Source organism: Diachasma alloeum, unplaced genomic scaffold (assembly GCF_001412515.2).
Source record: "Diachasma alloeum isolate Michigan unplaced genomic scaffold, Dall2.0 Dall_scaffold_00199, whole genome shotgun sequence".
In the NCBI taxonomy this organism is placed as follows: Eukaryota; Metazoa; Arthropoda; class Insecta; order Hymenoptera; family Braconidae; genus Diachasma; species Diachasma alloeum.
Genome location: NW_021680364.1, coordinates 2,088,077 through 2,101,157, shown reverse-complemented (window position 1 = coordinate 2,101,157; position 13,081 = coordinate 2,088,077). Strand labels below are relative to the sequence as shown.

At 37.7% G+C, this 13,081-nt stretch overlaps 2 protein-coding genes across 4 annotated transcripts in view; both read left to right on the top strand.

Moving 5' to 3' along the window:
* Nucleotides 1–4,820: 4,820 nt before the first annotated feature.
* LOC107035582 (homogentisate 1,2-dioxygenase) lies at nt 4,821–9,654 on the top strand. Of its 2 annotated transcripts, none has more exons than XM_015253063.1 (8): nt 4,821–4,903; nt 5,341–5,476; nt 5,572–5,696; nt 6,390–6,576; nt 6,655–6,834; nt 7,294–7,517; nt 8,480–8,606; nt 8,945–9,654. In XM_015253063.1, exons 1-8 carry the CDS (start codon nt 4,859–4,861, stop codon nt 9,268–9,270), a joined length of 1,350 nt encoding a protein of 449 aa, XP_015108549.1. In that variant the 5' UTR covers nt 4,821–4,858; the 3' UTR covers nt 9,271–9,654. The 2 variants fall into 2 exon arrangements, with proteins under 2 accessions (XP_015108549.1, XP_015108550.1); XM_015253064.1 differs by lacking the exon at nt 4,821–4,903 and adding an exon at nt 4,939–5,080.
* Nucleotides 9,655–10,057: 403 nt separating this feature from the next.
* Nucleotides 10,058–13,081, top strand: part of LOC107035579 (cyclic AMP-dependent transcription factor ATF-6 alpha) — a 6,406-nt gene continuing 3,382 nt past the window's right edge. The window contains exon 1 of one of the 2 annotated variants that reach the window (XM_015253059.2): nt 10,058–10,315. In XM_015253059.2, the coding sequence (XP_015108545.1) occupies nt 10,237–10,315 (79 nt within the window). In that variant the 5' untranslated portion in view covers nt 10,058–10,236. Of the gene's footprint in view, nt 10,316–11,806; nt 12,086–13,081 lie in introns of those variants that run through there. The other variant, XM_015253060.2, reaches the window with a different exon arrangement.

The window sequence follows — 13,081 nt, the reverse complement described above, 5'->3', positions numbered from 1 at the left end:
TCGCTGAATAATTTTTTACTCCATTTTTTCATAATTTTTCGTTGATTTTTTTCCTTGTGGGCTCAACCTACTTCTCAAGCCCCCAAAAACCTGCTCTCAAGTCACGTAAAAATAACAAATGCAAATGATCCATATAGAAACCCTTTACTGAACGCTATTTGTGCGCAAAATGTTCAGAATTATAATCCTCATGTGTACTTTACGCAGATTATTTTCTCTGCGACGAGAGAATTGTCATGTGCCACTTAAAACAATTGAAAGATGAATGAATCGTATTAATTTAGTTGAACACGTACATAAAAAACATTACATGGAAAATAACAGTGAAATGTCCCCCTAGCAGCGTAATTTTTTCCAAAGAAACAGTAAAATTTGTGAGTTTTTGATGAAGAAGTAGCCAAAAGACGAATGTACATCGCTGAATAATTTTTTACTCCATTTTTTCATAATTTTTCGTTGATTTTTTTCCTTGTGGGCTCAACCTACTTCTCAAGCCCCCAAAAACCTGCTCTCAAGTCACGTAAAAATAACAAATGCAAATGATCCATATAGAAACCCTTTACTGAACGCTATTTGTGCGCAAAATGTTCAGAATTATAATCCTCATGTGTACTTTACGCACATTATTTTCTCTGCAACGAGAGAATTGTCATGTGCTACTTTAAACAATTGAAAGATGAATGAATCGTATTAATTTAGTTGAACACGTACAGAAAAAAAATTACATGGAGAATAACAGTGAAATGTCCTCCAAGCAACGTAATTTTTTCCAAACAAACAGTAAAATTTGTGAGTTTTTGATGAAGAAGTAGCCAAAAGACGAATGTACATCGCTGAATAATTTTTTACTCCATTTTTTCATAATTTTTCGTTGATTTTTTTCCTTGTGGGCTCAACCTACTTCTCAAGCCCCCAAAAACCTGCTCTCAAGTCACGTAAAAATAACAAATGCAAATGATCCATATAGAAACCCTTTACTGAACGCTATTTGTGCGCAAAATGTTCAGAATTATAATCCTCATGTGTACTTTACGCAGATTATTTTCTCTGCGATGAGAGAATTGTCATGTGCCACTTTAAACAATTGAAAGATGAAAGAGTCGTATTAATTTAGTTAGACACGTGCCATGTGTCATGCACCCAATTGTCTTCATCGTTATCTCGTAATTCCATTCATCAAAATTTCTCTTTATCTTTGGGAAAATTAAGAGACAGCGCTAAATACACAAACTTCTGCGATGAAGATCTGTATGCGTTGGATCTTATAACGGTGGTAGTTGAAAAGTAACGGAGTGAGATGGGTTTTTCTTCATGGTTGAATAGCGTGGAAGACGATGCATGCAGAGAAACTCGTTCAATTTCAGGCTTTAATAGAGTATTTGGAAGAGTTGGCTTCATTGTGAAATCATTGTTACACTTATTGGAGCCTTCATTCGTCGAAAAATTCGAAATTTTAATGACATGAGAGTGACTCACCTGTCGATGACAATTTACCGGAGTTTTAATTGTCGTTGGACACAACTCCAAGATTTTTTATTGAACAAATTGGATGAAAAATGTGGGATAAAATTGTGAATCCCCACAATTTGTGTTTTCACATTCAACCTGTACCGGATTCACACGCGACTTGGCACTCCGACCCCGGGCGAATCTGGGCTGCTAATTAATAATGAAACAATATTTATCTGAATTTACCACAGTTCGGGGGAGAATTGATAATGGATGTTAATCGTGATGATAATGCGAATTAATTTCAATCTCGGACAACGAACTCACGACCGGTAAAGTTTTGAGGCGAGGCGGTAGACCGGTACTCTGGGCTTTAACTCTCGTGTGCTCCACAGTCCACCTGTCTCTATCCTATCCAGCACTGGCGAGCTACTCGCCACGGGATTAAACCTCATGCCTCGCTGCCACCGGTACGATCCTCTTTCTTTCCTCTCTTTTTTTTCGGGTATAAACATGGAGTTTTCTCTCTCTCTCACACTCTTTTCATCTTTCACTCGGGCCCCTCTCTAGCGACGGTTGTTGGACTCTTTCGCGTGCTGCTTTTACCACTTGCTTGGGAGGGCTTTTGACGCGGGTGCAGCTGATATTCGCGGATATCCGTGTCGACCGGATGAATGAGAGGTTGGGGGTAGGGAATGAAAGGTGGGAGATTCGGATGTGTTGGGTAATAGTGGCTAATGCGATTTCAATGGGAATTTATTGTTACGGCGGGAGAGATTTATTGGGAGTTAATCGATACTTGCGCGAAGAAAAAAAAATTGAGTGTTTAGGGAGCTACTAAAATTAACGATTGAAAAGCCACTGAATCTTAATGACAAAATAAAATTCTGTGAAATTGTGTCAACGATTTCTTTAAAATCAAATCTGTTGGAAAATATTCACCCAAATCTTCATGAATCTGAAAGTGTAGTATCGTCACGGGGAATGGAGAGTAGAAATTCTATTGACATCACAAATGATTGAATAATCTTTCACGAAAAAAAGTATACGAAAAATAGTATTCAAATAGTTTTCACCTAGTTTGAATTTTTTTTTATTTCTCATGAAATTTTTAAACGATACAGTGAAATCTAGCACTCGATTAGAATTCGGGTTTTTTAAGCGGATTTTTCTTTGGCATGAATAACGAATTTTCTATGATTCTGAGTATTTCATTCCCAAACAAACAGTAATTTTTTAAGTAAAAAATTTATTAAAATATACATTGGTGCAATTTTTGGGAATTTTTAACACATTTTAGTTGCATTGAAATTTCAAGGTATTTCTTCATTGAAAATTCAGGATTTCATTTTCAATTGAAAAGCAGATTTGTGACAACATTGTCCAGTGGGATCTAGGAGTCTCCTCTGGTTAAAAAATCATCCTTAGAATCAACTGCACTATATTTCGATACCCGCTCCTGCACTCGGGCCTTATATGAATTTCTGCGTGTGGTAGTGCGAATAGTCACGGCGAAAAATCAATGAGAAGTGTAAATTTCAGTTCAATTGATCCGTGAAAATGACTAGAAATCAGGGAAATTCCGGTAAATATATTCTTAAATTTTCGGTGAAATCTGAAATTTCATTATTTTTTCTTTCCTCAAAGTGCACTCGATGCACTCGAGTGCAGTCCATAGAGTTGAAATTTTTTTCTAACACTGGGAAATTTTGGAAAAGCAAGTCTATTCATGTTGTTTTTTATCTGAATGTCTCTTCTGAAAGAAAAAAAAACGAGCAAGGTCATTTGATGAAATGTTATCCTTCTCTTCCCTCATGCCCAACGCGTGGATAACTGTAAATCAGGCCCTCATCTCCGCGACTCCTCCCTGGAATGTCCGGAATACTAGATAAATTGTCTCACACATCACATTTCTACATAATCACAAACTCAGATTAAAATTTCTTTATTTCGAAATTTCCAAATTACTTCAAAACAATTCAGTAGCGAAGTGGTAAAACAATACAAGTCAGTTTTGACTATTGACCAGTTTTCAATGAATATCCCGGAATCTAAGGGAGATAGCAAAATTTTTTTTATAACCTTTTTTGTAGAGCCGATTGAGGGCTGCAACAAATGTAATAACGAAAATTTCGCCATCTCCCTTAGATTCGAAAGTATTCCTCAAAAACTCAGCCGGGAGATAAGTCGACTTTAAACCGTTTTACCACTTCGCTACTTAATTATAACCACAATCACGCGACAATTCAGCGTTTGGCACATTCAGTTCAAAATATTGCACGCGCAATAGTCACCACTTGTCCCGAGAAAGGTGATAAAACGAGAGACACCGGTTGATCGAGTTTTCTATCAAATCACTGGCATTTCAATATTTTTATCCCCATGCATACATTAATATTAATCAAGCCACCTCGAAAGTTGAATTTTCCTCGAGATTCAAGTCACCAAAAAGTGGAATTTTTGTCTCAAAAATAGTGGAAAGTGAAAGGAGAGATTAACTCCCATAATTAAATAATTCATTGCAGTTCTCACTTAACGAGCAGAAAAATAAATGTAAACGTTGATTTCCGACATTTTTGATAGTTCATCTTCATTGTCGATGTGAAAGAGACTCGTTAGATTCCATAAATCTAAAAAACCCGTTTAAATCTCGAAAATCCAGGAAAATCCATTCCGAATTAATCGGAATAACATTCAATATTCTTCTCGTCTTCACAACAATGTTAATGTACACACTCTCTCACATCTAACACAGCGATATTAACAGATGAACAATAATTACATTCGATATTATCACGACGTGTTTGCTTTCGAATTCATTCCGAATAAATTTACAACACGTGCGCATTTACCCATTTAGATCAAATCAAGACGTATTAATATTATTTAATAATCTAGGAGAGTATCTCAAGTCAAAAGCTCTTAACAACAAAAGCCGCATTCTTCCACAATTAATTATCCATAAAAAAATTTTTTCACTCACTAATTATGCGCGGTTTCTTCGGTGAAAGAGGATTCCTCGGGCTCAGTTCTTTGGTTTTATGATACAATGAAATTAAGTAATGTCTCATTGTGCCAGAGCAGAAAGAAATTACGAGAAATTTAATAATCCAGGGGAGAATTGACTTGAATAAATGACCAGAATTCTCGTTGTTGTTCTTCATTATTTTTTATGCGTCACGCTGGAGGCTCGTCAAATGAAATAAATAATGGAATAGTGGCCCATGCGTGAGTATCACTAACTGGTGTCGTGCTTTTCCATCGAGACGCGCCTACATCTCCCATTCCTTTGATTGGACGATATCGATGCTTCGTAAACACGTTTGTGCATAATTATAAATCCTGTTGACGCCACATCTAAGGTCGACTAGGGGTTCTTCTATAAAATGAGAGACTCCAGGTGTTCTTGATGTTATTCGTGTCCCAAAAAGTCACCATGAGAGACAATTTTGAGGTGTGCATTCAATTTTTTTAGTAAATTCTCTTCTGATATATTTAATTGCACGGCTGGACTTATCGCTGCTGATTGTGAGGTTTCTTGATAAATGAACTTTCGAATAGCTTTGATAACTCCCGGTTATATCTAGAGTGTAAAGTCAATTTAATCGTGAAGATGGAGTCGGCGCTGAAGGTTTTAACAGCCGCAAGAATAATTTAATTATATGGGCACAACGAACCGGCTTCAATCGTCAATATTTCGAGAACGGCAGAGTGAAAGTTTGCATTTTTTTTTTCATTTTCAAGGTATTTTTTTAAACTTGAAAATGAGACCTGATTCATTCAAGTTGTACCGTCTGGCCAGGAGATATTGACGCTTGAAATGTCCGTTTTATCCCACTCTCGGCTAGTTTTCTTCGCACGTTAGTTGAATTATCTCAACGTGATTTGTAGTATCTCTCGGGCTTTGGGAGCGAGTTTGCGAGCGAGGATCCTCGCTGTTCAGGCTCTCTACCGCAAGGTCAAAATACTCCGCAGAAGTGTCCCTACGGCCTCTACGCCGAGCAACTGTCGGGCACAGCTTTCACTGGTAAAATTTTAGCGGTTGCTGGTGGTTATTCTAGTGCTCGAGGAGTCGAGTGTACCGAGTGCTGGATAGTAAAGATTTTTTTATTTTTTAATCAGCACCTAGAGGTGAAAACAGACGCACTTGGTTCTACAGGATAAAACCATCTGTTTGTCATGGGAGATATGAACAAGTTGAGAAGACTAAACTGAGTCATGACTGGAGAAATTTCGATCCCAATCCAGTGAGTATCCGGTGTTATTTGTTTTATTCCACAATTTCAATGGATGCAACTGAAAATATTCGATTTTTCTCTTTGATTATAAAATTTTGAAATGTTTCATTCATTTCGAATATAGAGAACTGTCTGAAGATATATTTTCCCATGCGAATTAATTTCCTAAACAATAGTCATCGACAAAAATTGAACCGCTACACGGAGAGAAAAATTCAATAAAAATTACCAAAAAAAAAACGTAAAAATTACGTTTTGAAACGTAATCCGCGATCGAAGTAAAATTCAGTAAAAAGTGGGAGTTAGCACTGAAATTGTACGAATTGCCACGTAAATTCTACGATTTGTTCCGTAAAAATTAATCACTCGTCTGATGACTCACATCAGCTGTGGGGACAAGTCGTTCCGTAATTTTTCCCCAACGATTGAGAAATTTTACGGAACGAAACGTAGAAATAACTCACCAGCCTCATAAAAATTGTTGAACGTTCAAGAATTTTTGATTTTCGAGGCACAATCAGTCGGCAAGTTTCTGTAAGATTTTACTTCGGTGATGAACCTGAGAATTCACTGAACATTAGTAAAAAAAAAAAAAAAAAATCGTTTTCCGGATAAAAATTTCCGGAAAACGATTTCCCATTGCGGATTACGTGAATTTTTCCGTAATTTTTACTGAATATTTCTCTCCGTGTATTTTTCAAGTTGCGGTGGAGTGCATTCGAAGCACCAACTCGTCAAGGCTCGCCCGTTGACTTTGTGGAGGGTCTCCACACAGTCTGCGGAGCTGGAGATGCATCAACGAGGACTGGTGTTGGCATTCACGTTTATCTGTGCAATGCCTCGATGAAAGACACTGCTTTCTACAACGCTGATGGTGATTTCCTCATCGGTAAATCAATTTTCCGTATGCCTGCAGTTAAATGCATCCTAATGAACTAATGGTACAACCTTTATTCTCTTGATTTAGTGCCACAGCTCGGCACTTTGGTGATTACAACGGAATTTGGAAAGATTCAGTGTGAGCCCAATGAAATCAGCGTCATTCAACAGGGAATGAAATTCTCTGTCAGCGTTTTTGGACCCTCCAGGGGATATATTCTCGAAGTTTTCGATAATCACTTTCAGTTGCCGCATCTCGGGCCGATTGGTGAGACATTCACTGGTTTCTAATGATTATTCTCATCAAAAGAAGCTTTAAATCTTTTGATTGTTGAGTCTCTCCTTTTATTACTGGATATCACGAGAGTTCGGAAAAAAGTTTATCACAAACAGGGACAGCCATGTTCATAAATCATAATTTCCGTTTAATTTTGAGGCCGTAAATTAGTTAACGTCACTCTTAAATTTTTAATTATTCAAGTAATCATTAATTTGAGTATTCAAATTCTGAATTATTTATCAATCAATAATTTAGGTAGGAAGATTGATGATTATTTGGTTAATCGAAAATCCCTTTGACGAAATTAGAGTTATTTAGTTGATGGAAAATTTACAGTTTCATATTATCAAACAGTTAATTCATCATCAATTAATATTATACTGAAATCCTTCTAATATTGAAGAAATGTAATATTGATGGCCATCCCTGATCACAAAATATTTTCAGGGGCTAATGGCCTAGCCAATCCCCGCGACTTTCTCACTCCAGTCGCCTGCTTCGAAGATCGTGATTCAAAATTCAAAATCTACACAAAATACCAGGGAAAACTATTCTCCTTCGAGCAAAACAGCAGCCCCTTTGACGTTGTAGCTTGGCATGGCAATTATGTGCCTTACAAATACGATTTAAATCGTTTTATGGTCATCAATTCCGTCTCCTTCGATCACTGCGTAAGTAGTGCCACCATTTCTCCTCAATGATTCAGCAAGTGAATTGTGTGATTTCAGTCGTTGGTTTTATTACACTGAGAGAAAAACAAACACGTTGTCAAACAAGTCTCGTTTGGGCCAACAAAATTGCTAAAAAAAGAATTTGTTTGGTTCGAATTTGAAAGCCTCAAACATGAATAATTGTTCTGCTTTCGACAGCAACGAAATATTTGGCTCGAGAGGCGGATAATTCACACCAGACGGTGCCTTTTCAGGATGAAAATATCTCATATAGAGGAAAATTAATAAAATTAAGTTACAAGATTGCTGTCATATTATTATTGTTTCATTTAAGGGTTCATTTGTTGTCTGTGATTATTAGGCAGACGAAACGAAAAACTACTATCCCTTGTTTCGCATAAAACAAAGTCTTTTCGGGAGCAAAATACGTATGGGAGTACACGGAGAGAAATTTTTTAGAAAAATTCTAGTGCTAGCACGGGAAAAGAGGCGCAAAGTGACGGCCAGGAAAAAATGCCAGTGCCAACACTAGAAATTTTATTGGGGAAAACGTGAATTTTCTCCGTATTCCTGTGGAAATTTCACAGAAATCCCCAGAAATTTTACCAGAAATCCCAAGAAATTTGACCTTAACAGCACTAGAATTTTTCACAGCCGGTGAATTGTGATTTTTTCCAGTACTCGTACTAGAATTTTTCTAGAAAATTTCTCTCCGTGTATCGAATAACATTTATCGTGTATCGAATGACATTTCTTGCGTGTACAGAGAATGCAATTTTTTTTCAACTACTAAATCTATTTTTGCGACAAAAATTTTTCATTCCGGCGCACCCTCTGCATGTTTGGCACAAAAAAAAAATCCTTTTTTGTTAATTTTCAAAAAAACTATTTTCCTGGCACAAGTAAGGCTTGTTTGAGAACTTTGTCGTTTTTCTCTCAGTGTAGGATAATTTATCTTCCAGGATCCTTCAATCTTCACTGTTCTCACTTGTCCCTCTGTGAGGCCAGGCACAGCTATCGCTGATTTCGTTATATTTCCACCTAGATGGTCTGTTCAAGAGAATACTTTCCGGCCGCCGTACTATCACAGTGGGTATCGAAAAATTTATTTTATGTTTTTTATGATAATCTTTTAGTGCATTGTAGTATTATGATTGCGCAGTGAAACGCTATTTTACATAATGAACGTATCTCTGGGTCAATCGTTCGTACGATAGTGGAGTACAATTCACTTTATTACTTCTTCATTCTTCGGCTTTTATGGGACTGTGCAATTGGTTGAGTGACTTTACACGTGAATTCGTTACGGCTCTGATTCTCGGTGAAAATTCAGAATTTTCGTCAATCTCTCCAATAAACAAGTTCCAGGGAATGTAGTTACTCAAGAATTTCGTAGAATTTTCATGGTTTCGTCTGTCTGACTGCAGGAAATTGCATGAGTGAATTCATGGGCTTGATAAAGGGCCAGTACGAGGCTAAAGAGGTGGGCTTTCAGCCGGGGGGAGCATCTCTTCACACAATGATGACACCTCATGGGCCTGATGTCAAGTGTTTCGAGGGAGCTAGCAACGCTGAGCTGAAGCCCGAGAGGATTGCGGAGGGCACCATGGCTTTCATGTTTGAGACGTCTCTGTGCATGGGCCTCACTTCCTGGGCTGCTACCAGCAGCAAACTGGATCCCAATTATTTGGACTGTTGGAAAGGGCTCAAGAAGCATTTTAATTCTAGTGATGGGGGTAAATCAGCTGTCTGATTTTCTCCTTTGGTATTTTAATTTTTTTTATGGCGTTGTGAAACTCTTTATCTCAATCGAAAGTAAATGAATTGTGCCTTGATGTGATGATTTCGGGGTTTTTGGTTTTGATTTGATTTTGATTTTAAAAAACAATTTTTAAGTTGTGACCCTTGTGACCCTTTTGAACTTTGTGTCCCTTGAGTCCCTTGGACAATTCATTTGGATGAAAAATATATTCACGTCTTCTAATTACTAAAATCGCGTTTTTAATTCGCAATTATTCAATCAATTCGTGGTTTATCGACCAATGTTGACATGCAAATGTTAAACTCAATGCGATTTCATTAATCAGATCAGTTGTGTTATGTTACACTCAATAAAGATGAATTGATGCGGTGGTCACTTATATGTTTGATTTAATTTTTGAGGGGAAATATTTTCCGGGGGATTTTTCACAAGAAAAAAAATCCTGGAGCCGTTCCATTATTTATTTACGAGAAGAACATCTTCAAAAAAATATTGGTATCTTACAAAATGTAATTTGCACGATTATTAATTAGACATGAACTTTTTTAAATTGTTTCCATTAAGTTTAACAATTGGAAAATTGAAAAACTAAAAATATCCGAATCTTTAGCGCTGTCCGGGGAACGGGTACAGCTGCTTTAAACTATGAAATCTCGTTTAAAATGTCCCGCGTCTTCGATCGTAGCGTTCCATGGCGACATTTCGTGAACTACAAGTAAATCCCTGTGATTCCGCATGGTGCGCTATGCAAAATGGAACAATAGTAGGGGTAAAAAAGTTCACCCACGAATTCCGCCCACGACAAATGCCTGCTCACGTCTACTAATGTGAAAACCCACGAAATGTTGATTCTCACCGCTCCATTGTCGTTGGAATTGTAATATGAGTGCTCACATGAAACGTACAAGTGATCAGTGAATTCGAATTGATATCTGGGGAATAAATATCTTGTTTACGATGTTAATAAAAGAAGAACCCGCCTGGAACTCTAATATTGACGAGAGCTTTCATATGTTTCCGGAGCTTGAGTCATTCGGTAAGTGCTCAATTATTTGTTTCCTTTGTTTACTAATACAATGTAGAATCCTTCATCCGCATCCACTCCGAAATCCTGTGATTTTGACAGTAATTCATGCGCATTCGGCTACACATTAGTCTTTAATCCGTCAAAAACATTCGATTAGAAGTGGGAATTCACGTGTGTCGCGGCTAGCTGCGTTCCGTCATTCTAAAAAATATTCCTCCCGACGAATGAAAAACATTATCGAGCCCGAGGGCATCGGATAATACACTGATAACTACATTATGACTTCGTACTTGACGAGAATTACAATAACTCACAGTCACATGAACGAGAATTAATTTAGGAGCGATGCTGTGAAACGATTCAAGTCGATTTTGACTGTTGCTCAGTTTTCAGTGAATATCTCGGAAACTAGGGCAGATAATGGAATTTTCGTCATAATCTTTTTTGCAGCTCTCGATTCGCCCTACAAAAAAGGTTCTATCAAAAATTTCACTATCTCCCTTCAATTCAGAGATATTCCTCAAAAACTCAGGAGCCAAGTCGACTTGAATGATTTTACCGCTTAGTTTTCAGCGAATATCTCGGAAACTAAGGCAGATAACAGAATTTTTATCATGACCTTTTTTGCAGCTCTCAATTCGCCCTACAAAAAAGGTTCTATCAAAAATCTCGCTATCTTCCTTCAATTCAGAGATATTCCTCAAAAACTCAGGAGCCAAGTCGACTTGAATGATTTTACCGCTTAGTTTTCAGCGAATATCTCGGAAACTAAGGCAGATAACAGAATTTTTGTCAGAACCTTTTTTGCAGCTCTCAATTCGCCCTACAAAAAAGGTTTTATCAAAAATTTCGCTATCTCCCTTCAATTCAGAGATATTCCTCAAAAACTCAGAAGCCAAGTCGACTTGAATGATTTTACCGCTTAGTTTTCAGCGAATATCTCGGAAACTAAGGCAGATAACAGAATTTTTATCAGAACCTTTTTTGCAGCTCTCAATTCGCCCTACAAAAAAGGTTCTATCAAAAATTTCGCTATCTCCCTTCAATTCAGAGATATTCCTCGAAAACTCAGTCGAGAGCTAAGTCGGTTTGAATGGTTTTACCGCTTCGCTACAGAATTGCTCTCCAAATGTTAAACTCGTATTAAAATGCGTTTGAATTTATGAGTATCTCTCAAAGACACGACGAATTCAATTTTGATCCCATAAGCTTTCGAAAGTAACTTATTAATCGATTTTAAATGAGTCACAGTGGAATAGTACTCACGGAAATTCTACGAGTTAATGGTCCCCATTAGCGCACGTAATTAGTCGGGACTTGAATAATTGCTAGGGCCCACAATGCGCACAGATGAGCGTGTGCATAATTCACTGACTATTTGTGACCAGTGGCAGAGCTGCTTGTTTTGGAGGCTCGTCCATTCGTACTTGGAACAAGCACAACTTGGTGGCATTGGCTCGGTTCATTCCCTCCTGAACGCTCCGCAGTGCCGGTCGCATCGGCGTTAACTCGACGGGAATCAAGCGATTGATAGTATAAACCGGTATTTCGAAAAGCTGAAGTTAAAAAAATTAATATTCCCGGCTCCAAAGGCGGATTTCAAGTTATTTCAGTGAAATTCATCGCGCTTTTTACCAAAGGTTAAAGGTAGAAATGAGATTATTTGTTGTTGATTAAAAGTGAAGGAGTCAGGCGATTGCACACGCTTCGGAGGGACTATGAAGCAGGAGCCGGATCACTGTGTTTTGGATATTAACGACGAAACAGAATGGCTCATGAGTAATTTTCAAATTTTCTGTTATTTTTTTTTTTTTGGTTGAAAAAAAACATGAAATTCAGTGGATGTCACCGGAGAAAAATTCGGCTTGAAGATTAGGGGTTTTATGCCCATCGGCAAGTGATAAGTCGACTATCGCCTGCGCCTCAACGCCCATCATTTTTTGCCTCCGACATTATCGTACTTGTCGTAAAGATTCTAGATTTTTCAATGCTTCCTTGAAAATAAAGAGCAGGACAAAACGTCGAGGGTGATTATTTCGTGCTCAAAGTCATGTTCAATACAAATTCTTATGGATAAACATTGAATTATTGATAACAACAGGTGTTTGTTCATCATGTGGACAATTTAATAATTCAGCAGGCACAGGGCCACTTGGGCAATACAGGTGATCCTCTATCACACAAAGTTGATCTAGTAGACTATGAATTCTATGATACACACAAGTGGTAGAATAGGTAATGCACATGATATCTATTCAAATAGCTCGAGCGCCTCCAGTATTTACTCCGACGGTTGTAGAAAAATATATTTTTATCCTCGTTGATTCGAAAATACGATAATTTTGTGTGAAAAATAACACCTGTAGTTCGGATTTTGACAAAAACAATATCAGTTCAGTAAAACTCGCGTTATTATGGGGATATAAAATTCACGATTTATCGCATTATGTAAAAAAGTAAACGTGATAATATTATGAGCGAGCGCTTCAGGTGTGTGAGGAGATTCTCGGGGAAGCCATGACACCACAGACGTACCGACCGGTGGGCTTCGCGCAAAGTTCATTGACACAAAAATCACTGGCCTCGGCGCTGACTCCTTACATTCCTCCCACCAACATCATCACCAAAAAAGCCTCTCCTGATTTTTCCCCTCACTCATCAATTACAATTCCCCCCCCCCAGCAATCAATTCCCTGAAAATTATGACAAACATTCTGTTGGTCAATCTGTGTTTTGTGAATAATAACGACATCTCATCGTTTTTTTTTTTTTTTT